The sequence below is a fragment of the Mobula hypostoma genome, chromosome 2 (genome assembly GCF_963921235.1).
Source record: "Mobula hypostoma chromosome 2, sMobHyp1.1, whole genome shotgun sequence".
NCBI classification, from domain to species: Eukaryota; Metazoa; Chordata; class Chondrichthyes; order Myliobatiformes; family Myliobatidae; genus Mobula; species Mobula hypostoma.
This window is the reverse complement of record NC_086098.1, coordinates 82501399-82525841: the sequence shown is the minus strand read 5'-3', so window position 1 is coordinate 82525841 and position 24443 is coordinate 82501399. Positions and strand designations below refer to the sequence as shown.

General features: G+C 41.5%; 2 protein-coding genes across 4 annotated transcripts in view; one reads left to right on the top strand and one right to left on the bottom strand.

Annotated features, from left to right (window-relative positions):
* Positions 1–24443, bottom strand: part of LOC134341494 (pecanex-like protein 1) — a 275158-nt gene that overhangs the window by 111626 nt on the left and 139089 nt on the right. For all 3 annotated transcript variants that reach the window (XM_063039370.1, XM_063039362.1, XM_063039377.1), the window contains 3 exons: positions 22772–22922; positions 16639–16780; positions 13885–14062 (listed from right to left, as the gene is read on the bottom strand). In XM_063039370.1, the coding sequence (XP_062895440.1) occupies positions 13885–14062; positions 16639–16780; positions 22772–22922 (471 nt within the window). The remainder of the gene's footprint in view (positions 1–13884; positions 14063–16638; positions 16781–22771; positions 22923–24443) is intronic.
* LOC134357299 (uncharacterized) overlaps positions 13895–24443 on the top strand; it is a 185980-nt gene continuing 175431 nt past the window's right edge. The window contains exon 1 of the mRNA XM_063068680.1: positions 13895–14074. Within this exon, the coding sequence (XP_062924750.1) occupies positions 13895–14074 (180 nt within the window). The remainder of the gene's footprint in view (positions 14075–24443) is intronic.

The window sequence follows — 24443 nt, the reverse complement described above, 5'->3', positions numbered from 1 at the left end:
GGAGCGGCAATGGACAGTAGTCCTGAGGTCTTGCCAGAGATGTTCGATTGCTTTAAAGTCAGGACTCTGGCTACTTGAGGTCGTCAATTCTTTTTATCTGAAGCCACTTCATGGTTGCTCTGGTAGTGTGATTTGGGTTGTTGTCCTGCTGAAAGATGAACTTCCTCCTCAGTTAAGCTTTCTGGCAGAGGCTAGCAGGATTTTATCCAAGATCTCTGTATTTAGCATGATTAGTCTTCCATAAATCCTGACCAGATTTGCAGTCCCTACTGCTGAAAAGAATCCCAAAAGCATGATGACATACTTTACAGTAGGGATGGTGTTACCTGGCTGACACGCAATATTAGATTTATGTCATATGTATTACTTAGTTTTGAGGCCAAATAGTTTCACTTTAGTGTCATCCAACCACAAGACCTTGTTCCACATCTTTACAGTAACTTCAAGGTGACACTTTGCAAAGGCTTTATGTTAGGGATTTTTTTAAAAATAGCATGTCTGACATAAATCTAATAGAGTGCATCATCTTCATGCTTTACAATTTTCCCTCGTCGAGCACCTCCGCTCCATCCGCCAAAACAGACAGGATCTCCCAGTAGCCACCCACTTAACTCTGCTTCCCACTCCCATTCAGATATGTCCATACATGGCCTCCTCTACTGCCATGATGGGGCTAAACTCAGGTTGGAGGAGCAACACCTCATATACCCTCTAGGTAGTCTCCAGCCCCTTGGTATGAACATAAAATTCTCCAACTTCTGCTAATTCCTTCCCCTATCCCTATGTCACTCTGCCCCCTCCCCCAGCTGCCTACCACCTCCCTCATGGACCCGCCTCCTTCTACTACCCATTGTGTTTTCCCCTATTCTTTCTTCACCTTTCCTGCCTTCACCTCCCTGCCTCCCTTCCCCCACCCCTTTATCTATCTTTCCCCTCACCTGGAACCTACCAGCCATCTCCTTCCCACCCTCCCCCCACCTTCTTTATAGGGCCTTTGCCCCTTCCTCCTACAGTCCTGACGAAGGGTTCCAGCCCAAAACGTCGACTGATCTTTTCCACGGATGCTGCCCAGCCTGCTGAGTACCTCCAGTGTGCTGTGAGTGTCACAATTTTCCCTATTTTTTCACTCTACTGTGAAAAAAGGAGCATATGATTCACAAATAAAAATTCTCAGTTAAATTGATCAAAATTCCTGGTTGTGATACTCATTTGCATAAGGCTGGGGGCTGAATACTTTTTCAAGGCACTGTATGCATTCTTTAAAAAAACAGAAGGGAGAGCTATTAGTAAATCAAAAATGAAAAAGTAAATGGCAAAATAAGCGCTACTGATGAATAAAATGACATATTTCAGAGCTTTAACATATGCAAAATTGTATTGAATTTATTAGCATCAGGTTTAACATCTAGCATATGTCGTGAAATTTGATGTTTTGCAGCAGCAGTACAGTGCAATACAGATAAATGTGTATAATTGCGATATATATAAGAAATTAAATTAAATAAGTGGTACAGAAGGACAGCAAAAATAGTGAGGAGATGTTCATGGGTTGATTCACTGTCTATGCAGAAATCTGGTGGCGGAGAGGTAGAAGCTGTTCCTAAAACTTTGAGTGTGTGACTTCAGTTTCCTGTACCTCCTTGATGGCAGTAATGAGAAGGGGGCACGTCCTGGGAATAGGAGTCCTTATTGCTGGATGCCAACTTTTGAGTCATCACCTTTTGAAGATGTTATCCGTGTTGGGGAGGCTAGTGCCCATGATGGAGCTGCCTGAGTTTCCAACCTTCTTGATTGGACAGCAGTGTAGATGCATTGGAAGCGTTCCTGCACAGGTCCAGAGCAGAGCTTGAAAAAGCAGCCAGTTTTCAGTGGGAGTCTTTGATTGGACAGCAGTGCAGACGTAGTACAAGCATTCCTGTGGAGGTCTGGAGCGGAGCTTGGAAAACTCAGTCTCCATAAAAGAGAGGAACCGTCTAGTGGAGTAGTCATTGTTAGAGTGGTAACGCTTTGGCTCAACAAACCAGCAAGAACAGGCAGAGACGAGCTATGTAGGTAAGTTTACTTCTTATTTCTTTTTCTTATCAACTCTTGAAAGAATAGGGGGCATGTCAGCAGGGCCAGTGTTCTGTGTGTCAGATGTGGGATTTCCAGGAGACTTCCAGCCTCCCTGATGGCCCCATCTACACCAGGTACATCGAGATGTAGCCCCTTAGAGACTGCGTTAGGAACTAGAGCTGCAGTTTGATGACCTTTGGCTCATTAGGGAAAGTGAGGTGGTGATAGACAGGAGCTACAGGGAGGCAGTCACCCCAAGGCTATGGGAGACAAATAAGTGGGCAACTGTCAAAAGAGGGAAGGGCAAACATCAGATAGTGGAGAGAACCTCTGTGGACATCCCCCTCAACAATAAATACTCCATTTTGAGTATTGTTGGGACGTGGAGGAACAACCTACCTGGGGAGAAGCAACAGCACCTGTGCCTCTGGCACTGAGGCTCACAAGCGTAGGGAACTGAAGAGGTTGGCAGCAGTAACAGGGGACTCTATAGTTAGGGGGATGGTTAGCCGATTCTGTGAACACGAGAAAGAAACGCAGATGGGAGTTTGCCTCCTAGGTGCCGGGGTCCGTGATATTTCTGAACATGTCCACAATATCCTGAAAAGGGAGGGTGAGCAGCCAGAAGTTGTGGTACATATTAGTACCAATGACATAGATAGAAAAAGGGAAGAGGTCCAGAAAACAGAATACAGGGAGTAAGAAAGGAAGTAGAACCTCGAGGGTAGTAATCTTGGGACTGCTACCTGTGCCATGCGGCAGTGAGGAGGATAGGAATAGAATGAGGTGGCAATTAAGTGCGTGGCTGAAAAATTGGAGCAGGGGGCAGGTATTCAGATTTCTGGATCATTGAGACCTCTTCTTGGATAGATGGTACCTGTGCAAAAGGGGCTGGTTGCACTTGAATCCACAGGGGACCAATAACTTTGCAGGCAGGTTTGCTAAAGCTGTTGGGAGAGAACCAGTATGATAGATCTAAGGATGAGCCAGTAGGTTTACAAGTAGATGATGGGTGTAATATGAATGTAAGGAAGGACAAGCCGATTATTGGATACAAATGCAGACAGTACAAAGAGTTAAATTGTACCACAGAGGCAAAATTCAACAGGGCAAAGAATGCAGGACTGAAGGTGCTGTATTTAAATGCATATAGCATTTGAACTAAGGTGGATCAACTTGTGTCACAGTTACAGATTGGTCGGTATGACGTTGTGCGCAACACTGAGACATGGCTGAAAGAAGGTCATAGTTGGGAGCATAATGTTAAAGAATACACTTTGTATCGAAAGGACAGGAATGAAGACATAGGCGGTGGTGTAGCTCTGTTGATAAGAGATGGAATTACGTCTTTAGAAAGAAGTGACATGGGGATCCGGTGACATCATCGTTCAGAATGGCAGCTTAAATCAACAGTTCCTCTGGAAAAACACATATTTTGCCCTGTTAATCCAACAAATATAAGACCTTTCGAAAATATCTGACTTGATAAGGGGGGTAAGAATGGGGAGAAAGAATCGAGATAAAAAAAGTACCACAGCGGAGCCTATGGAAGAGAGAGGTACAATGCGCGGCTCTCCTACACGTGCGCGTAGTGGCGCGGCTGACGCTGGGCCTAGGGCAGGCGAAGCGGCAAATATGATAGGGATTTTGGAAGAGATAAGGGAAGTCCAAAAAGATATAAAGCAGCAACTCAAAGATATAAAGTCAGAGCTTGCCAACATCAATGAGAAAGTAGTGGTGGCAGAGACTCGAATTGAGAAGATGGAAGATTGCATGCAAAACGTGGAACAGATACTAAGTAAGATGATAAAAATATTAAATCAACAGGAAAGTAAATTGCTTGACCAGGAGGGAAGATCGTGACGGAAAAATATCAGGATTTATAATGTTCCCGAAGGAGCGGAGGGATTGTCGATGATGGACATTGTAGACAAGCTGCTGCGGGAAGCGCTGGAGATTCCTCAGACTACGGAGATTGAAATTGAAAGGGTGCACTGTTCGCTTGTCCAGCGGCCTCCCGGAGACAGAGAAGGTAAATTGCTCTCCATTGTACTTAGATTCCTTCGATTCAAGAGCAAGGCAGAGATTCTACGAAGGGCCTGGGGTAAAAAGAGGGTGTTTTGGAATGGGTAGTTAATATACTCTGATCATGTTTACTCCCCAGCGGTCCTACAGAAACGGAAGGAATATTCCCAAGTGAAACCAATATTAAAGCAAGAAAAAATTAAATTCCAAACCCCGAACCCTGCTAAACTGAGGGTATTTTATCAAGAAGGGATACGACTATATCAGATGGTAGAAGAGGTGACTACAGACATGAAGAACAGAGGACTGCCCATTAGCGTGGTCAAACCAAGGGAAATTCTGGCTGAGCAGTTATCCCAATCTGCTTGGGAAATAGTAAGAGAACCTAGAAAGCAGGGGACGGGAACAGGATGAGAGAAGGATTTTAGGAAGAGATTGTCAGTTCTCTGAAGGCAGCCTTCACCTCCTCCAGAAGAGCCATAAACTTTGGCTAACTTTAGAAGTGCTGATAAACTAAACGGAAGCAAAAATAGTTAGTGATATACCTATCTCGAGAAACACATGTTATAATGTGGATTTTATATTACTCAATTTTTTAAAAAAATTATTCATTCATTTTTCCCCACCTAAATGAGAATACATACATGGCAGGAATACACAGGGAAATCATTTCTGTGTAATGGACATGTTTTTTTTTAACTTACTTTTATAGGTACTGCAGCGGGGCCCTCAACCCACAGGTAGGAGGGGCTATCCCCCACGGCTAGACTTTTCTTCCAGCCCAACCCAGAGTCATCTAGAGACCCCAGCCTTGGAACCACACCTTCCTTACCCTTCTTTTTATTATTCACTTTCCTTGGTTCTTATTTGTTCAGGGAGTAGATCGATAAAGTTACATTCTGCAAATTTCAATGATATACTAACAGATAAATACACTTAGAGAATAAGACCATATATTTTGGGTATATACCTCAAGAATGGTTGAAAAGAGATAAATATAAATATTTAATGTATGTACCGCTGGTGGCTGGTAAAAAGACCCTTACCAGGAAATGGTTATCTCAGGAGAGCCCAACTTTAAATGTATGAATGAAAATTACAATGGACATTTACAAAATGGAGAAGATAACAACATAAGTTGGAACAATTTTATTCATACTGGAAAAATGGTTTAACTATATAACATCTCATAGGCCTGATTTTATTCTCACAATCAATGAATATGTTGTTAAAAAAAGTCACTCCCTACTCTGTACATAGTTTTCTTCTTTCGATTGTTCTTTCTTTCCTCTTCTTTCTATAACAGTATACTTCAGATAAATATTATGTGGAGATTTGTGACAAATATGATTATATGATATATATGTACAGTATCTGAAATACATCTTATGGAAATGTTTGATGATGAAACTCAATAAAAAATAAATTACAAAAAATAGAAAGAAGTGACATAGGGTTAGAGAATGTTAATCTTTGTGGGTGGAGTTAAGAAACTGCAAGGGTAAACAAAAAACATGATGGGAATCATATATAGGTCTCCAAATAGTAGCCAAGATGGGGGTGGGGGGTGGGGTTGAGATTGCAAAGGTAGCTGGTAAAGGTATGTAATAAGGATAATGTCACAATTGTGATGGGGGACTTCAATATGCAAGGGGATTGGGGAAATCAGGTTGGTGTCGAATCGCAAGAGACGGAATTTGTTGAATGCCTACGAGATGGCTTTTTAGAGCAGCTTGTGCTTGAGCCTATTCAGGGAAAGGCTATTTTAGATAATGCTGAGATTTTATAAGACACTAGTCAGGCTGCACTTGGAGTATTGTCAATAGTTTTGGGCCTCATATTTCAGAAGAGATGTGTTGTCATTAGAGACAGTCCAATGGAGGTTCACGAGGATGACTCTGGGAATGTAGGGGTTAACATATGAGGAGCACTTGGCAACTTTGGGCCTACAGTCATTGGAATTTCGAAGAATGCAGGTGGTGGGAAAGGGGGTTCTTATTGAAACCTACCGTATGTTGAAAGGACTAGACAGGGTGGATGTGGAGAGGGTGTTTCCTATGGGGGGTATCCAGAACTAGAGGGCACAGCCTTAAAACTGAGGAGTGACCTTTTAAAACAAAGGTAAGGAGGAATTTGTTTAGCCAGAAAGTAGTAAGTCTGTGGAATGCTCTGCCACAGACTTCAGTGGAGGCCAAGTCCATGCGTATACTTAAGGTGGAAGTTGATCACTTCCTGATTGGTCAGGACATCAAAGGTTATGGCAAGAAGGCAGATGTATGGGGTTGAGTGGGATCCGGGATCAGCCATGATGAAATAGTGAAGCAGATGAGCTGAATGGCCTAATTCTATTCCTATGTCTTATGGTCTTCTGCAGCCTTTCCAATTGATCTTGTGCAGTTGCCCCTCTGTACCAAGCGGTGAAGCAACTAGTTAGAATGCTCTCCACAGTAAATCTGTAGTAATTTGCAGGAGACTCTCATGACATACCAAATCTCTTCAAACTTTTAATGAAATATAGCCATTGTCGTGTTTCTCATTTACTATCTTAACCTGTAAATCCCACTCATCTTTCCCATCTAAAAATCCTAAATTGGTTTCATTGCTAATGAGGCAGAAAATGACTTGCACCAGAGTAGAATCGATAATTTGTCTTATGAATTTTCCCAGCACAAAGTTAAGCATCGAGTGCATGTAGATGAATTCGGTGTGAGGTATTCACTGTGCACCATTTAATTTATTGCATGGATAACAGTTTGTTCAATTTGCTGGAGAGTCAAACATAACACTTATCCCATGAATGCACAGGAGCAAGCACCATCCTGTTCACAATCAATCCCCCACTGAATAGAGCTCCTGCTCAGCTTTTCTTCCAGAGGAGACCTATATGCACATGTATTTCTGACATATATCTAATGAACTTACAGCACTGATAAAGGCCATCGATACAGCCAGATTACCCTGAAAATGCCTGATCTCATCTAAGATTATGGGTTAGGGTTAAGGTGTTAGTACGCGAGCAGTGGTAAAACTATCCCTCGTGTTTGTCGATCTCGTTACTGGAAATTCAAAGTCATTGGACCGTGCAACCTGGTTCAACTCCACTTGCCTTTCTCGGCATCAGTCTTTTTCAATCATTTACCTTATTGAGAATGAGAGGGGGCTTTTGGTATTAGGCGGAAGCTAAGTAGGCTCAGGCCTGGTTTAAAGATTAGCATTATTTGTCACGTACATCAAAACGTATACCGATATGCAACAAACCAAATCAGTGAGGATGTGCTGGGCAGCCCGTAAATGTCATAGTTCTTCTGGCACCAAGTTAGCATGCCTACAACTGAAACCGGAAAACCCAGGGGAAATCCAAGTGATCCCAAGAAGAACATGCGAACTCCTTATAGACAGCTGTGGGAATTAAACCCCAATCTTACAGCTGGTGCTGTAAAGCGTTACATTAACCATTATGCTATGTGTCTTAGTAACAGCACCATAACCGTACAGGATGAAGAGCAATATAACTACTGAGCACACACATAAGATGTTGGAGGAACTTAGCTGGTCAGGGAGCGTCCATGGAAATAAATAAACAGTCAATGATTCAGGTCAAAGCCCTTCATTAGGACTGGAAAGAAAGGGGGAAGAAGTCAGAATAAGAAGGTAGGCGGAGGGGAAGTACAAGCTAGAAGCTGATAGGTCAAGCCAGGTGGGTGGGGGAGGAACTAAGAAGCAGGGAAGTAAGGTCTAGCTACAGAGCATCAGGTTAAAGTTTTTATGCTGCATGACTGCTGCCTGATGCCAAGCTCCCTGTGAGAATGCACAGGCTCAGTGTGTCAGAGTCACTATGCAGAAACAAAGGACGCTTTGGGTGCTCACTCTATGATGTCTGTGCAGAGTAATTTACTGCCTGTAATTTGAGGAAAATAGAAATTACCGCAGAAAAACAGGTCATTTATCCTAAATCGTCAATGCCATTAATGTGAGCCTCCTTTTTATCTAAAACGTTTCTCAACCTTTTTATTACTCCCTCATTCTTCAGCATCTCCAGGGCCTGCTGTAGTGCATTTACACAATTCACTTCAATGGCAGCCTCCAGAAACAAGCTTTATAATGAACCTATCACCTTCTAGCTTGTACTCCCTCCACTCCCCCCACCTTCTTACTTTGGCTTCTTCCCCTTTCCTTTCCAGTCCTGTTGAATTCCTCCAGCATTCTGTATGTGTTACTGGATTTCTAGCATCTGCAAAATCTCGTGTTTTATATTTTCACTTCACTCACATTAAAAATATTTCTCCTGGATTCTGTACTAGCTTTATGGACTTGTGCATGGGTGAAAGCATCTCCATGGCTAAGCCTGAGAATTTTGTAATAATATTAATTCTCCCAACTTATGCAGTTAGAAAATTAATTTGTTACGGCTTTCCTGATAGGCAAACCTCTGCCTCAGTAAACAAGGATGAGAAAATCTGCAGATAAGATGAACAAATTTTATCTTTTGGCTTTGTTTTGTTTTAATCAATTCTATTCCTTCTTGGGTAGGAGGATTTACAAATGTATGAAGTCACAGTGAAATCATTATCCAGTCCCTTGAGAGAGTCTGAATAAGTTGCTAAAACTCTCAGCACATTAGCACAGAGCAGGACAGAACATTCTTGATTAAATATGACAGCACAAAAATGAAGTACATACTTGGGAGTCTGGTGTCAGGTGAATGGTCTGTCCATTGGGATTGAATGAGTACAGTTAACTTATCTTACATTACAATAGCATAGAAGGAAGCCATAATGCTTTTTCAACAACTTATATGTCAGAGGTGGATCAGAAAGTGTGCATTGATTGGAGTGAAGAACACTTACGAGTCCACTTGGGTAGTCGAAGGCCCAGTGTCTGCGTATCTGCGTCCAAACCTGGGTTCACTTGAATACAGACTGTCTTGGGGTTACAGGACAGTGTGTGGGTGGGTAGGAGGGAGGAATGGTGGCTTGATTTGCTGTTGTTGTTTTGTTGCTTGTTGTGTTCTACTGAGCATTGTGGGCATGCTACTTTGGTGCTGGAATGCGTGGCAGCACTTGTGGGCTGCCCCAAGCTCATCATTGGTGTGTTGGTTGTTAACGCAAATGACGCATTTCACTATATGTTTCGATATATACAGTAAACAACAAATAAACCTATAAAGAGGTTTTATAAGACTTTGGTCAGACCGCATTTGGAGTATTGTGAGTAGTTTTAGGCTCTAAATCCAAGGAAGGATGTGCTGGTACTGGAGTCCAGAAGACGTTTTTGAGAATGATGACAGGAATGAAAGGGTTAACAGATAAGGAGCCTTTGATTGCTCTGGACTGTACTCATTGGAGTTTTGAGGTTCAAGTTCACATTCAATTGTCATTCAACCATATACATGAATGCAGCCTAATAAAACAGTGTTCCTCTGGGGCCAAGGCGCACAACACAGAACTGACAGTCACACACAGCACATATAGTACATATAGTTATGATCGTAGAAAAACAGTTACAAAAAAAAATTAAATATAGCCCAAGACCCTGAGTGCCATGGCTTGTACAGCAATGGTGCATAAATGTTGTCCTGGAGCCATTTCTGCAAGAAAAGCCCTCATTTCACACAGCCAAACGCAATCCACCAGGATAGACGGGAGGGGCCAACCTCCAAACCAGAGCGGAATCCAGGGGCACCCAGCTCTGACATTTCCTTCCTTGGCGGCCGCAACAGGTGACCCTAAGACAAGTATGAGGGCCTGGTCCGCACCACAACAGAGGTCACGCAGCTACCCACTATTGGCCTCGCCAATGAACCAGTGAATCAGGTTCTCAGTATTCTCTATTACTGATGTTGAACAGCATCGTGCCATCACAACAAAAATATCCAAGATCACTCGCAATGTCCATTGGACCATGCGTGGGCTTGGCACACCGGCACTGATGCCCTCTTCCCTAGGTAGCTGAAGCAAGATGCAACAAGGTTTATTAAGTGTTGTCAAAGGTTATGGGAAGAAGGCAGGAAAAGGGGGTTGAGAGGGGAAATAAACCAGCCACGATCAAATGGTGGAGCAGACATAATGGGCCAAATGGCCTAATTTTGCTCCTAAGTGCTTGTGTCTTATGGTCTTTGGTACCTGCCTTGGCTCAGATGAATGGGACATCCTTGTAGTATGCTGTTTGGAAGATTATATAACCTGGCAAGTGTCAGTGACTGTATCCTGGTGGTTGTCATGTCTTGTTCTTGTGTTTCTGATGAATGGGTGTAAGGCAGGACAAGAATTTGGGAGGCACAGAAACATAGTGGTAGCGTAACGCTTTACAGCAGCAACAACCCAGGTTCAATTCCTGCTGCTGTCTCTAAGGAGTTTGGATGTTCTCCCCATGACCATGTGGACTTCCTCCAGGTACTCCGGTTTCCTCACAGATTCCAAAGATATCATGGTTAGTAGGTTGGGTGTAATTGGGTGGCTCATTGGGCCAGAAGGGCCTGTTACCGTACTGTGTCTCTAAGTAAAAATAAATAAATAGGTAACAATCTGATCACAAGCAAGAGAAAATCTGCAGATACTGGAAATCCGAGCAACACACACAAAATGCTGCCTAGCCTACTGAGATTCTCCAGCATTGTGTCCATGTTAAATAATAAAGAATAAGGTTCCTGAATTTGCTCAGGAGGAAGTGTTGGAGTTAGTTTTCCTTACTTCCTCTTTGCCAATCACTCCTTTTCAGGGATTTCCATCTTTTATGACCCTGACATTGATAACAACTGTTTGTCTCCATAATAAGACACTACAGCATAGTACAGGCTTTCTGGCCCACAATGTTATGCCGACTTTTAACCTGCTCTAAGATCAATCTAACTCTTCCCTCCTACATTGCCCTCCACAATTTTTGCAGAATTTTTCTGAAATATTGGGGCAAACCACACAGCTTTTCTTAAAATGTGAGGAATTTATGATAGGTCTTGCTTTATTATCTTATCTGACAGTCTTAACCTTCAGTACTGCCCTGAAGGATTAGTTGTATTATGGGCTCCAGTTCCTGGAATAGGCATTAACCTTAAGTGTCTTCTGGCTCACGGACACAAATCCTGCTTATGAAAGTACTACTAAATTAACTTTAAATTAGCTGTAGGTTAAATGGAAATACAGTAGTTGCCTCAAGACAGGGCTTCTTGAATTGTGTGGCACCTTCGGTAAAATGTCTGTGCATTTTCAAGTCATAGAACACTACAGAACAGAAACAGGTCCATTGGCCTACCTAGTACATGCTGAACTATTATTCTACCTAGTCCCATCAACCTGCATCTGGACTATAACCCTCATGCTCCTCCCATCCATGTACCTATCCAAATTTCTCTTAGACGTTGAAATTGAACCTGTATCCACCACTTCCGCTGGCACATCGCTCCACATTCGCACCATCCTCTGACTGATCTCCTTAAACTTTTCAGCTTTCATCTTTAACCCATGACCTCTAGTTCTAGTCTCAACCAAACTCAGTGGAAAAAGCTTGCTTGCGTTTGCCCTATTTATAGCCCTCATACCATCTATGATACCCTTTTGATTACCATCACAGTTTCAAGAGGCTTTGAAAAAGATACGGTTTAATGGTAAGTTCAAGATTTTCTAATTCAAAAGGATGGAGAATTTACACTGCTTGAAGCTATTTATTTATTCCATGTGTGGGCTTCACTATTTGCTCAACACTCTACAACAACACCTGACTTTCACCTAGCCAAGTGCGACCATGCTAAGTGGCAGAAGATGAAAGCTTCTGTAAAATACCCGATGCTTAGATACTGAAAGACAACTGATGGATATTTAATCCTGCTGAATTGTAAACGCATCTCATTCAATAAAAGAGATTTTACAAAGCTGGTTTGATGGTACCAAATAATCACCCTGAGTCTTTGTACCATTACTCTTCAGGTACCTATAAAGGAAACGCTTCAAAGATAACATCAGAATCAGCCTGAAGAAATTCAACATTACATCTAAAACGCAAACACGAGGAATTCTGCAGATGCTGGAAATTCAAGCAACACACATCAAAGTTGCTGGTAAACGCAGCAGGCCAGGCAGCATCTCTAGGAAGAGGTACAATCGACGTTTCAGGCCGAGACCCCTCGTCAGGACTGACGAAGGGTCTCGGCCCAAAATACCGACTATACCTCTTCCTAGAGATGCTGCCTGGCCTGCTGCATTCACCAGCAACTTTGATGTGTGTTGATTACATCTAAAAACTGGGAAGACATTGCACTCAATAGATACAGCTGGAGGAAAGCTGTTCAAGAGGGAGTTGTGCTATAGGAGAATAACCACTGCTGTGCTGCAGAGAACAAGTGGAGAGATTGAACAACCAAAAGATCAACCATTAACCACAGCCACCATTTATTCTTGCCAACACTGTACTAGAATATGTGGATTCTGGATCAGCCTCTACAGCTGTCTGAGGACCCACCAATAGACAAACTCTTAGGAGAACATCATACTTGACTTGAGTGATCGCACTTCTAAGACTACTGCTAATATAGGATGTGAAACACTATGTAAAGCAAAGAGATAAATAGTAGCATTTCTTTTCAAAACATTGGATTGACATAATGAGAAATTTGTCTATTTACCAATTTATCTGACAATAAATTTCGCAAGAAAATTTTGCAGTTCTTTACAACCGTGGTTAGGCCCCATTTTGATTATGTGTTCAGTTCAGGTAACTTCATTATAGGAAGGATGTGGAAGCTTTAGAGAGCGTGTAGAGGAAATTTACCAGAATTTTGCCTGGATTAGACAGCATGTTTTATGAGGATAGGTTGAACAAGCTAGGGCTTTACTCTTGGGAGCAAAGGAATATGAGGTGACTTGATAGGGGTGTGCAACATTATATGAGACACAGAACAAGGGGATAACCAGAGACTTTTTCCCAGTGTGGAGATAGCTAATATGAGGGGCCATAATTTTTAAGTGATGGGAGGTAAGTATATGGGGGCTGTTAGAGTTAACAGTGAGTGCATGGAACATCCTGCCAGTTGTGATGGTAGACACAGATACATTAGAGGCATTTAAGAAACTCTTAAATAGGCACATGAAAGTAGAAAAATGGGGGGGGGGGCTATATAGAAGGAAAGGGTTAGTTTAACATTAGAGTAGGTTCAAAGGTTGACACAACATTGCGTGCTGTAGTGATCCTAACATGAAGACTATTCACCATTACAACATAGACTATTTACTATCACATCTCATGAAGATTATTTGGAAGATGATGTAGAAGCTCTAGAGAGAGTGCAGAGGAGATTTACAAGGATGTTGTCTGGACTAGAGAGCATGTCTTATGAGGATAGGTTGAGCGAGCTTAGAGAGGAGCATGAAAGGTAACTTGATAGAGATGCATAAGAAGATAAGAGGCATAGGATATTTCTGAGGGCAAAAATAGTTAATATTAAGAGGCATAACTTTACGTGCTTGGAGGAGAGAATGGGGGGGTGTCAGAGGTATTTTACACAGAGAGTGGTAAGTGCCTGCCACAGATGGTGGTAGTGGCAGATACATAAAGGACAATTAAGACATTAATGAAAGGCAGTGAAGGGCTATGTGGGAAGGGAGGGTAAGACTGATCTTGGAATAGGTTGAAGGGTTGGCACATCATCATGGGTTGAAGGACATGCACTACTCTCCACTTTTCTATGTTCTATATCCCACAAAAGAACAAATTATCATCCTATACCATTCATCGTTATATTCCTCACACCATTTACTCACCATTAAGGCATTTTTTGCGTATTCATTGGCACACATTATATAATCAATCACTTGCCTTACTGAATATGATTGACATCAAGAAGAAATCCAGCAAGAATGTCTCGGAGGCGCTTCTGCAGTCAAACTGGAAGAAGAGCACTGTAAAGCTCAACGTAACATACTGGTACGTTGGGTTACAGAAGGAGGAGCGTAGCAGCTTCATACTGGCCACCGTCATCATGAAAACATCACAACTGCAAAACAAAGTACAACACTGTAGAGTATAAATGGAGATTACACTTCTCATTCTCCCTCAGTGCAGAGATGAGGTAAGTTCAACTGCGAGGAGGCTACTGGCTTCCAAATTGATTCCATAGATATTCTGAAGTCAGATTGTTTGTGCTTCCACTCTCCTTTTCCAATTGTAGCTGATTTTATTGATTTAATTCTGACACACACAAATGATCTACCATTGACGACATTTACAAGGAGCGTTGACATAAGAAAACAACGCCCATCATCAAGGACTCACACCATCCAGGCCATGCTTTCTCCTCACTGCTGCCATCAGGAAGGAGGTACAGGAGCCTTAGGTCCCACACCACCAGGTTCAGGAACTGTTATTACCCTTCAACTATCAGGACTCCTGAACTGGCATGGATAACTTCACTCACCTCAACTCTGAATTTATTCCACGGCCTAAGGACTCATTTTCAAGGATGCTACAACTCATGTTCTCAGTATTATTTATTTATTATTTGCACAGTTTTTCTTCTTTTGCACATTGGTTGTTTGTCAGTCTGTGTGTGTAGTTTTTCACTGATTCTATTGTGAATGCCTGTAAGAAAGTGAATTTCCAGGTAGTATATGGTGACATTGATAATAACTTTATTTTAAACTTTAGTCCTATCCTTCTAGTCCTGGCAATCTGAACACATCATTACTACAGAGGGTGTAAATTGTAGCCTGTCTGATAGTGCAAATAGTGACTATACGTACCGAAGCTCACTATAGAAAATGTTATTAGATTGTGCAGAATAAATTAACATTTGTAATATATTATATGTAAAATATGTAAGTTAAAAGATTTGATGATGGGGCTTGTTTCCTATGATACCATTTTCTCTCTCTTTTGTAGCATTTGGGAACATCAGAATCTTAAGTTATCTACAAGGATTGAAGTCCAGCCAACACCAAAGCCGCAAAGTGACAAAAGATGCTCATCTAAGTTGGTTTTGTTCTACAACCTTCGCTGTTTCTCATTTCATATTTTGCTTCAGAAGTTGAGTCACATAGGAGAGTAGTGTGAGCAGAAGAGTTAAAGGCTGAAGCTGGAGGCAACAGATCATAAGTGGCGTCACTTGGCTTAACACTGGGGAGATCAGCTGACATACTCCACATACTATAAACTGCTCCTCAGTCAAATGGGTGAGCTGGCCCCTGCCACTCTGCAATGGCAGGGACAGACTCATAATGATTATAGTCAAGACACCTCTAATAATTCTTTTCTCACTGGAAGTGAATTAACATGGTGAGCATTCCATGTAGGGGTTATCAATACAGGTACTCTACATGGATAATGTTCCATAGCTTTACAAGGTGACTACATTGAATAAACAGGTTTATGTTCAGAACTGTAGTGGAGAGCCAGTAGAACAGTCTACAATCCCTCATCCCTCCAGTTGACCTGCCACTATAAGACCATAATTAGGCAGAATTAGGCCATTTGGCCCATTGAGTCTGCTCCACCATTTGATCATGGCTGATTTATTATCCCTCTCAACCCCATTCTCCTATTTTCTCCACATAACCTTTGACACCCTTACTAATCAGAAACCTTAAAGTATACCCAAAGACTTGACCCCCACAGCTGTTTATGACAATAACCCTAACCCACCCTCCAGCAAAAGAAATTCCTCCTCAGCTGTGCCCTAAAGGGATGTCCTCTTATTCTGTGTTTGTTCCCTCTGGTCTGAGAACCTCCCACCACTGAAAACATCCTCTCTACACCCACTCTACCTAGACCTATCAATATTCAATAGTTTTCAAAGAGGTCCCCCTCATTCTTCTAAACTCAATGCATCAGCTCTGGTGTTGAAGTAAAATCTGATTTAGTTTCCACTCCTCGCCATTAAACTTCAGATTGGGAGTGATGTAAGCTGATGTTTAAACTTGGTCTGACCTGCATTGCCCTTACAATAACATTGACGTATGTTCTCAGGATCTCTACATCACAGTAATGCATTAAAAGTTTTCAGAATAGTGTTTTTTTTAATTTTTAAAGCTTTTCTGTTACAAAACAATTGCTTGGATGTCATATTTGTTACTATCACTAATAACAATAAAATGTTGATTCTGTCATATTTCTTTGTATCTAAAGTGAATACCTGCAATGTCAAGGTAATACATGGTGACATACAGTATATGTACTTTAATAATAAATTTACTTTGAACTTTGATCACTTCAACCATATTTTGATTAATAGAATTGGTTATTGAAAATATCTAAGAATTATTTGTCAACTCAGGACCAATTGTTTGAGCCTCCAGACTAATCTATCCTTGAATGAGCTCAATCTCACTCCCCAGCTCTAGCAGTCCATTCCACAGCCTCATCACTCTCTGTGTGAAGAGATCGCTCCCATTAATTCATCACTATGTGCTGGGAGAGGATTAGATATATAATGTAAAATAGTTTAAGAAAACATGTGTATTGAAATTGATTAATTATCACCACCAACAAAGACAGAGATAGGAACAGGTAAAGGTGATGAATATAATTTCTAAATACAAAGTACAACATGTGTGATATAAGCATGTAGCTGCTTACTGTATGCCGAGCTTCTTGTGACTGCTGAGAGAGAAAGCATCATTGGTGAGTGCATTGAGAACCACAGCTGGGTAAATAGCGTACTTCTCCAAGCACAGGAGCCAAACGTATACTCGTTCAAACCACATCAACTGGGCTGCGTCTGAAACACAAAATATGAAATCATAGTAGAATAAAGATACTATAATTGGCTACAGAACAGAAGTGAGTGGATGGAACTAAAGTATAGAGTAGAGATAATCAAACTGGCATGTCCTTCACCATGTTCACCTCGGACTTCAACTACTGCACAGAGTCTTGTCATCTTCGGAAGTTTTCTGATGACTCTGCCATAGTTGGATGCATCAGCAAGGGAGATGAGGCTGAGTACAGGGCTATGGTCAGAAACTTTGTCACATGGAGTGAGCAGAATTATCTGCAGCTTAATGTGAAAAAGACTAAGGAGCTGGTGGTAGACCTGAGGAGAGCTAAGGCACCGGTGACCCCTGTTTCCATCCAGGGGGTCAGTGTGGATATGGTGGAGGATTACAAATACCTGGGGATACGAATTGACAATAAACCGGACTGGTGAAAGAACACTGAGAATGTCTACAAGAAGGGTCAGAGCCGTCTCTATTTCCTGAGGAGACTGAGGTCCTTTAACATCTGTCGGACGATGCTGAGGATGTTCTATGAGTCTGTGGTGGCCAGTGCTATCATGTTTGCTGTTGTGTGCTGGGGCAGCAGGCTGAGGGTAGCAGGCACCAACAGAATCAACAAACTCATTCGTAAGGCCAGTGATGTTGTGGGGATGGAACTGGACTCTCTGACGGTGGTGTCTGAAAAGAGGATGCTGTCTAAGTTGCATGCCATCTTGGACAATGTCTCCCATCCATTACATAATGTACTGGTTGGGCACAGGAGTACATTCAGCCAGAGACTCATTCCACGGAGATGCAACACAGAGCGTCATAGGAGGTCATTCCTGCCTGTGGCCATCAAACTTTACAACTCCTCCCTTGGAGGGTCAGACACCCTGAGCCAATAGGCTGGTCCTGGACTTATTTCCTGGCATAATTTACATATTACTATTTAACTATTTATGGTGCAACTGTAACGAAAACCAATTTCCCCCGGGATCAATAAAGTATGACTATGACTATGACTATGAATGGTAGAAGAGTGTATGGATTTTTGATGGAGAGCCAAGTTATAATGGGCATCTGGGGACGACTGCAAATGTTCCCTTCTCAGGTAAACTCGGTGCATTTGAGTTTGTCACTGCTTACATACTCTGAAAGATCAGGTTTGACAGTTTGCACTTCTACCGTGATGAAGAATTTAATGTCAAATCAAATTTTCTATTTGTTACAGCACAGAAACAGACCTGTCAGCCCATCAAGGACATCCCAAACTACTAATCAGCCTAGTCAATCGACCTGCACCCATCTGTTAGATAGGTTATGGATGACGTCTAGCATTAGAATCGCCAGTGGTGCTTGTGTTCAAACCCAAGACCAGATCATCAGGTCCTAAGGATCACAGAAAGATTTGTTTAGCCAGTTCCCAAATGATTTAACATCTCTGCAGAAATTCTTGATGGAAATGTCGTCTTTCAGATTAGATGTTAGCCTGATTCCCAACTTCTCCTCAGATAATTTTACTTTTAGCTTATTTTGGGATGCAGCATGGTAACAGGCTCAATGAACCTGCACTAGCCAATTACACCCATGTGACTATTTGGAATGTGGGAGGAAACTGGAGCTCTCAGACAAAACCCACATGGTCACAGACAGAACGTGCAAACTCCTTACTGACTTACAGATAAGGGTAAAAGGTTCTATGACTTTAATTCAGAAGCATCAGGGTAGTTCTCCCTGGTTCATGGCCAATAGTTATCCCTGAGAAAAACAGATTACATGTTCATTTTTACTTTGCTTTTCATGCATTGCACATGTAATGTCTTTATTAGTTCTCCCAAAGTGTGTCACCTTGTACTTATCAGGGTTAAATCCCACCTGTCATTGCTATAATTGATCATTGTTGTGTCATCTACAGTACAGGTACAAATCATACCCCCTACGTTTATATCCAAATCATTTACATAGATAACAGTATCTCAGCATCGATCCCTCTGGTACACCACTGGTCATAGGCTTCCAATTACAACAACTACCCTTGATTATCAGATGCAACCTCCTAATATCAAGCCAACATTGGATTCAATTTATAAACACAAGTGATTCTGCAGACATTGGAAATCTTGAGCAAAGTGCTAGAGGAACTGAGCAGGCCAGGAACCATCCATAGAGGGGAATAAATAGCTGACGTCTCCGGACAATGCCAACTCATCATTGTTGCTGATGAGGCCAACTGTTGTAGTATAGTCAGCGAACTTGCTGGTACAGTTTGAGCTGGATCTGGCAGTGCAGTCCTGCAAGAGTTCCTCCACAGCATTTTATGTGTGTTGCATTGGGTTCAATTTGCCAACTATCCCTGATCCCAGTGGCTTTAATTTTTGGGACATTGTCACAGATGTCACTGAAGTCCCTGAAGACCATAACTACTTCACTACCTCCAACAATACATTTGTGTTCAAAGCCAAAGTAAATTTTATTATCAAAGTACATATATATATATATCACCATGTACAATCCTGAGGTTCATTTTCTCATAGGCTACTCAACAAATCTATATAATAACTATAACAGGATCAATGAAACGATCACCCAACTAGAATGTTTAACCAGGGTGCAGAAGACAACAGTGCAAATGTGAATATAATAAACAGCAATAAATTATAAGAACATGAGATGAAGAGTCCTGGAAAGTGAGACCATTAGTTGTGGAAACTTTTCAATGATGGGGCACGTGAAGTTATCCCCTTTTGTTTAAGAGCCTGATGGCTGTGGAATGGTAACTGTTCTTGAACCTGACGGTGCGAGTCCTGAGGCTCTTGTACTTTCTACCTGATGGCAGCAGTGAGAAGAGAGCATGACCTGGGTGGTGGGTATCTCTGACGATGGATGCTGCTTTGTCCAGTGAGTAGCAGCCACTCTGGAGAGAATCCTTTAATGTACTGAGGAATTATAGAGCATGGAGATATTCATTTCTAATGAATATTGCCCATTACAAAATTCAATAGGTTTCTGTTGTAAATGCAGTATTAAATCAACAATTTAATTTGTCTAATTCAAAACCCTTTTAGTATATCTTCTCAGAATCAAAGAACTCAATTTAATTACAATCATGTTTTGATCTCCAGGTGATGTTTTACTTTAAGCCAACTCCATTTTACATTTAGTGCAGTTACAAGGCATGAAGGTTTTAATTTGACATTATTGTCTTTCTGCTCAAGCAAATTAAATTCTACTTCAAGTAATCCCAATATAAACATATACAGTTCTACCTCAGCAATCCACAAGCTCCTGTCACTTCACTTTCACACATGACTTTCAATGTTCACCCTCATTTGTATTAAGCAGTAATGTAATAACTACAAAGAAATTGAGAAAATTACCTGTTTTGTTTCATACTGAATGCTCAAAAAGAATTGTCCATTATGGGAATGCTGTGTTTGTGTTGAAATGTGTGGCAACATTTGCAGAGTGTCCCCATCACATCCTTAGATTTTGTCAAGTTGTTAACACAAATGTAACATATTACTGTATATTTTGGTAAATAATGGTAAATAATCTGAATCTGATTTTGCAGAATATATTTTCAAAACAGAATCTTTCAATAACAACAGAAGTGTATCATGGAGTGCATTTAAAATAACATGTACAGTCAGAGGCCACTTTATTAGGTACACCTGTATATCTGCTCATTAATGCAAGTATCTAATCAGCCAATCATGTGGCAGCAACTCAATGCATAAAAGCAAGTAGACATGGTCAAGAGGTTTAGTTGTTGTTCAGACCAAACATTAGAATGGGGAAGAAATGTGATCTAAGTGACTTTGACCATGGAATGATTATTGGTATCAGACCGAAGGGTTTCGGCTAAAATGTCGACTGTACTCTTCTAGATGCTGCTTGGCCTGCTGAGTTCCTCCAGCATTTTGTGTGTGTTGCTTGGAGTTCAAGCATCTGCATATTTTCTCTTGTTGGTGTCAGACCAGGTGGTTTGAGTTTCTCAGAAACCGCTGATCGCCTCACACGCAACAGTCTCTAAAGTTTACAGAGAATAGTGTGAAAACCAAAAAAAATCAAGTGAGTGGCAATTCAGGGGTGAAAATGCTTTGTTAATGAGAGAGGTCCGAGGAGAATAGCCAGACTGATTAAAGCTGTCAGGAAGGCAACAGTACCTCAAGTAACCACATGTTACATTAGTGGTGTGCAAAAGAATATCTCTGAATGCACAACATGTCAATCCTTGAAGTGGATGGGCTAAAAGCAGAAGACATGAACATACACTCAGTGGCCACTTTATTAGGTACAGGAAATAGCTAATAAAGTGGCATCTCAGTGTATTTATGGGAGTATTTTAAAATAAAATATGACACAGAGCCTCAACAGAAATTAAGTAAGATGCTGATCAAAAAACTTTGTCAACGCAGTAGATTTTGAAGAATATCTTAGAAGAGGAAAGAGAGCTAAAGGGCCAGCATGGTTCAAGGTGGAAAACTAATAGCTTACAGTCCTGAGAGGTGAAGAGAAGCTAGCTCATTATGGGGTGATTAAAATCAGTTTAAATTCAAGAGGGCATATTTGGAGGAGCATAGAGAGAGGGATATACAACAGGGCAAAACCAAGGAGTGATCTGACACTGAGGATGTTAATCTATAACACCTATAATCTGTTAGTGTGTACAAATGATGCAGAAAACCTAGACTTTTTACCAGAAATATCATTTGGAGAAATTAATAGCTTATATTTCACTAAAATCACACCCAAGGGATCAGGTTAGGTCAGCAATGGCTTTGTAAACAGACAATGAGTCTTATCAAATAACAGATTAAAAGATAAAGTATTCATTCATTTATTAATTATTAATTCTAGTGTTTCTTCAGTGGTGATGTTACTTAAAGCTAATGGATGCACTCAGGCTGATTAACTCCTGTGTAGAAATCTGAGAAGGGAGAACAGAAGCTCATCAATTCAACATTTCATCTCTTTTACTGGACTATTCATTCCTGCAATTCATCATCTCAGCAGATTAATAGAAAACATCGAACAAGAAAGTGGACAAAAGCCAGCTCAAATGGTATCTTGCCAACTTTCAGACTGCACAACAAAATGCTGGAGGAACTCATCTGCTCTGACAGCATTTATGGAGAGCAATAAAGAGTTGTCATTTCGGGCCGAGACTCTTCAATAGGATGGAAACCAAGGGGGGAGAAGCAAGAATAAGAAGGTGGGGAGGGGAAACAGTAAAGACTGGAAGGTGATAGGTGAAGCCAGGTTAGAGGGAAGGTAAGTGGGTGGGGAAAGGGGTGAAGTGAAAAGGTGGGAGGTGATAGGTGGAAAACATCAAGGGATGAAAAAGAGGGACTCTATTTGGAGAGGAGAGTGGACCACTGAAAAAAAGGGAAGGAGGAGGGGCACTAGAGGCAGGTTATGGGTAGGTCAGGAGAAAAGAAGGGGTAAGAGGGGAGTCAGAATGGGGGATGGAAAAGGAGAGAGCAGCCGGGGGGTGGGGAGGCAGAAATTACCATAAGTTGGAGAAATCAATATTCATGCCATCAACATAAGTGCACAATAAAACCATAAGTTCCCTCATGTCTTCCAGTATTAATGCAACTAAGCAGATAAAGACTAGTACTTAAATACAAGAGATTCTGCAAATGCTAGAGGAACTCAACAGGAGAGGCAGCACCTATGCAGAGGAAGAAGTCCTGATGAAGGGTTGCAGCCCAAAATGTTCTGCTTATTTCCCTCCATAGATTTTGGCTGACCTGCTGAGTTCCTCCAGCAAGCCACAAAATGCTGCAGGAACTAAACAGGTCAGGCAGCATCTACGGAAAGGAATAAAGAGTCACTATTTCAGGCCGAGATCCTTCATTTAGAACTTTCCTGGATCTGTTTACCCTTCCAGAGCTGCTAAAATCATTGTACTGTCAAAGTTACTTTGATAGAATGGATAAGTTTATCATATTTTAATTTCCCAGTGGGTTGAAAGATACAACTTGCAGTTTCTTTATATTACCAACCTTGGACTTCAAACTGATTATATTCCTTGGCTTTAAGCAAAGGATGCGCAAAGCAGAACCATGGAACTTGTGTGCGGAGTCGCGGGAGCAGGTAATGTGTCAGGAATCCGACGGTCCCAGCCAAAGTATACAGCACAAAACTAAGAAATGGCTGAAACAAAGGGAGATGTTTAAATGGAGGTGGCTGTTAAAATTTCCCAAAAGAATACAACCAAAATCAAATGTGCAGCCAGCCTCAAAAAGGTTCCCTGAAGAGAGGAAGAAACCAGGCAGATAATGAACTAACCCAAGACTTGATGACTTACATTAGAGGTCTAACAATGCTTTATTTTGAATTTCTCTATGCCATTGTCAAATCCCTCACTATCTCTATGGCCTACTATCAGTAATAGGGATGGCATGGCACGGTAGTGTAGCAGTTAGCTCAACACTCATAGTGCCAGCAAACTGGGTCCAATTCCTGCCACTGTATATGAGGAGTTCTCCCTGTGATTGCGTGCGTTTCCTCCGGGTGCTCCAGTTTCCACCCACATTCCAAAGATGTACAGTTACTAGGTTAACTGGTCACATGGGTCCAATGGGTGGCACTGGCTCACTGGCATGGAAGGGCCTGTTCCAATCTACATCCCTAAATTACATTAAAAAAATATATGTGATACACTGCCTTAAAAGAGCAACGTCCATCACCAAAGATCCACACCATCCAGGCCATGCTGTTTTACAGACACCATCAGGCAGGTAGTACATATAGTAAGCCTGAAGTCCCACACCATCAGGTTCAATGGATAACTCACTAACAATTCGGTTCTTGAACCAACTGGTACAATCCTATTACTACAATATTGCAACACTTTGATCACCTTGCATAAATATCAGCTTTGTTTCTTTGTTCTAATTGTGTTCTTTCTTGTAAAAATTGTGTACAAGTTTAATTATATTATACTTGTGAATGCTGCTTATCTGGCGCTATGTGCCTGTGATCCTGCTGCAAATAATCTTTTCATCGCACCTATGCATACATGTATTTGTGCACATGAAAATAAACTAGACTTTGAGTTTGCTCCATTCCTACCACCAAAATCTCTGCTCCCTTTTCAATCTTCAATCTTCAGTGGTTGGTTATTTGTGGCTGTTTCCATTGCTAAAGCCCTACTCTTAAAATTACCACCCTAAACCAGAGTTGGCAGTCCTACTTTTGGGGCAGTGTTGCTGGGCCTTAGGCAGAATAGCAAATAACAAGGTTCCTCTGTTTGTTTAGGATCCTGTATCAAGGTTCCATTTCTAACTTGAGGCAATATCTGAGAGAAAATATGTCAAGATTTAATGCTTCTCACAGAGACAAAGGAGAAACAGAAGAATTAGCCAACTTGGGAACAATTCCAAAATAGGTCCGAGTTACCTTGCTGTCTTCTTAAAGTTATAGTTTGAAAATTAAAAGAAATCACCAGAAAGATACGAACCCAGGGAATTACGGGAAAGTTACATACGTGGATAGGGCGTTGGCTGATTGGCAGGAAACAGAGAGTGGGAATAAAGGGATCCTATTCAGATTGGCTGCCGGTTACCAGTAGTGTTCCACAGGGGTCCATGTTGGGGCCGCTTCTTTTTACGTTGTACATCAATGATTTGGATTATGGAATAGATGGCTTTGTGGCTAAGTTGCTGATGATAC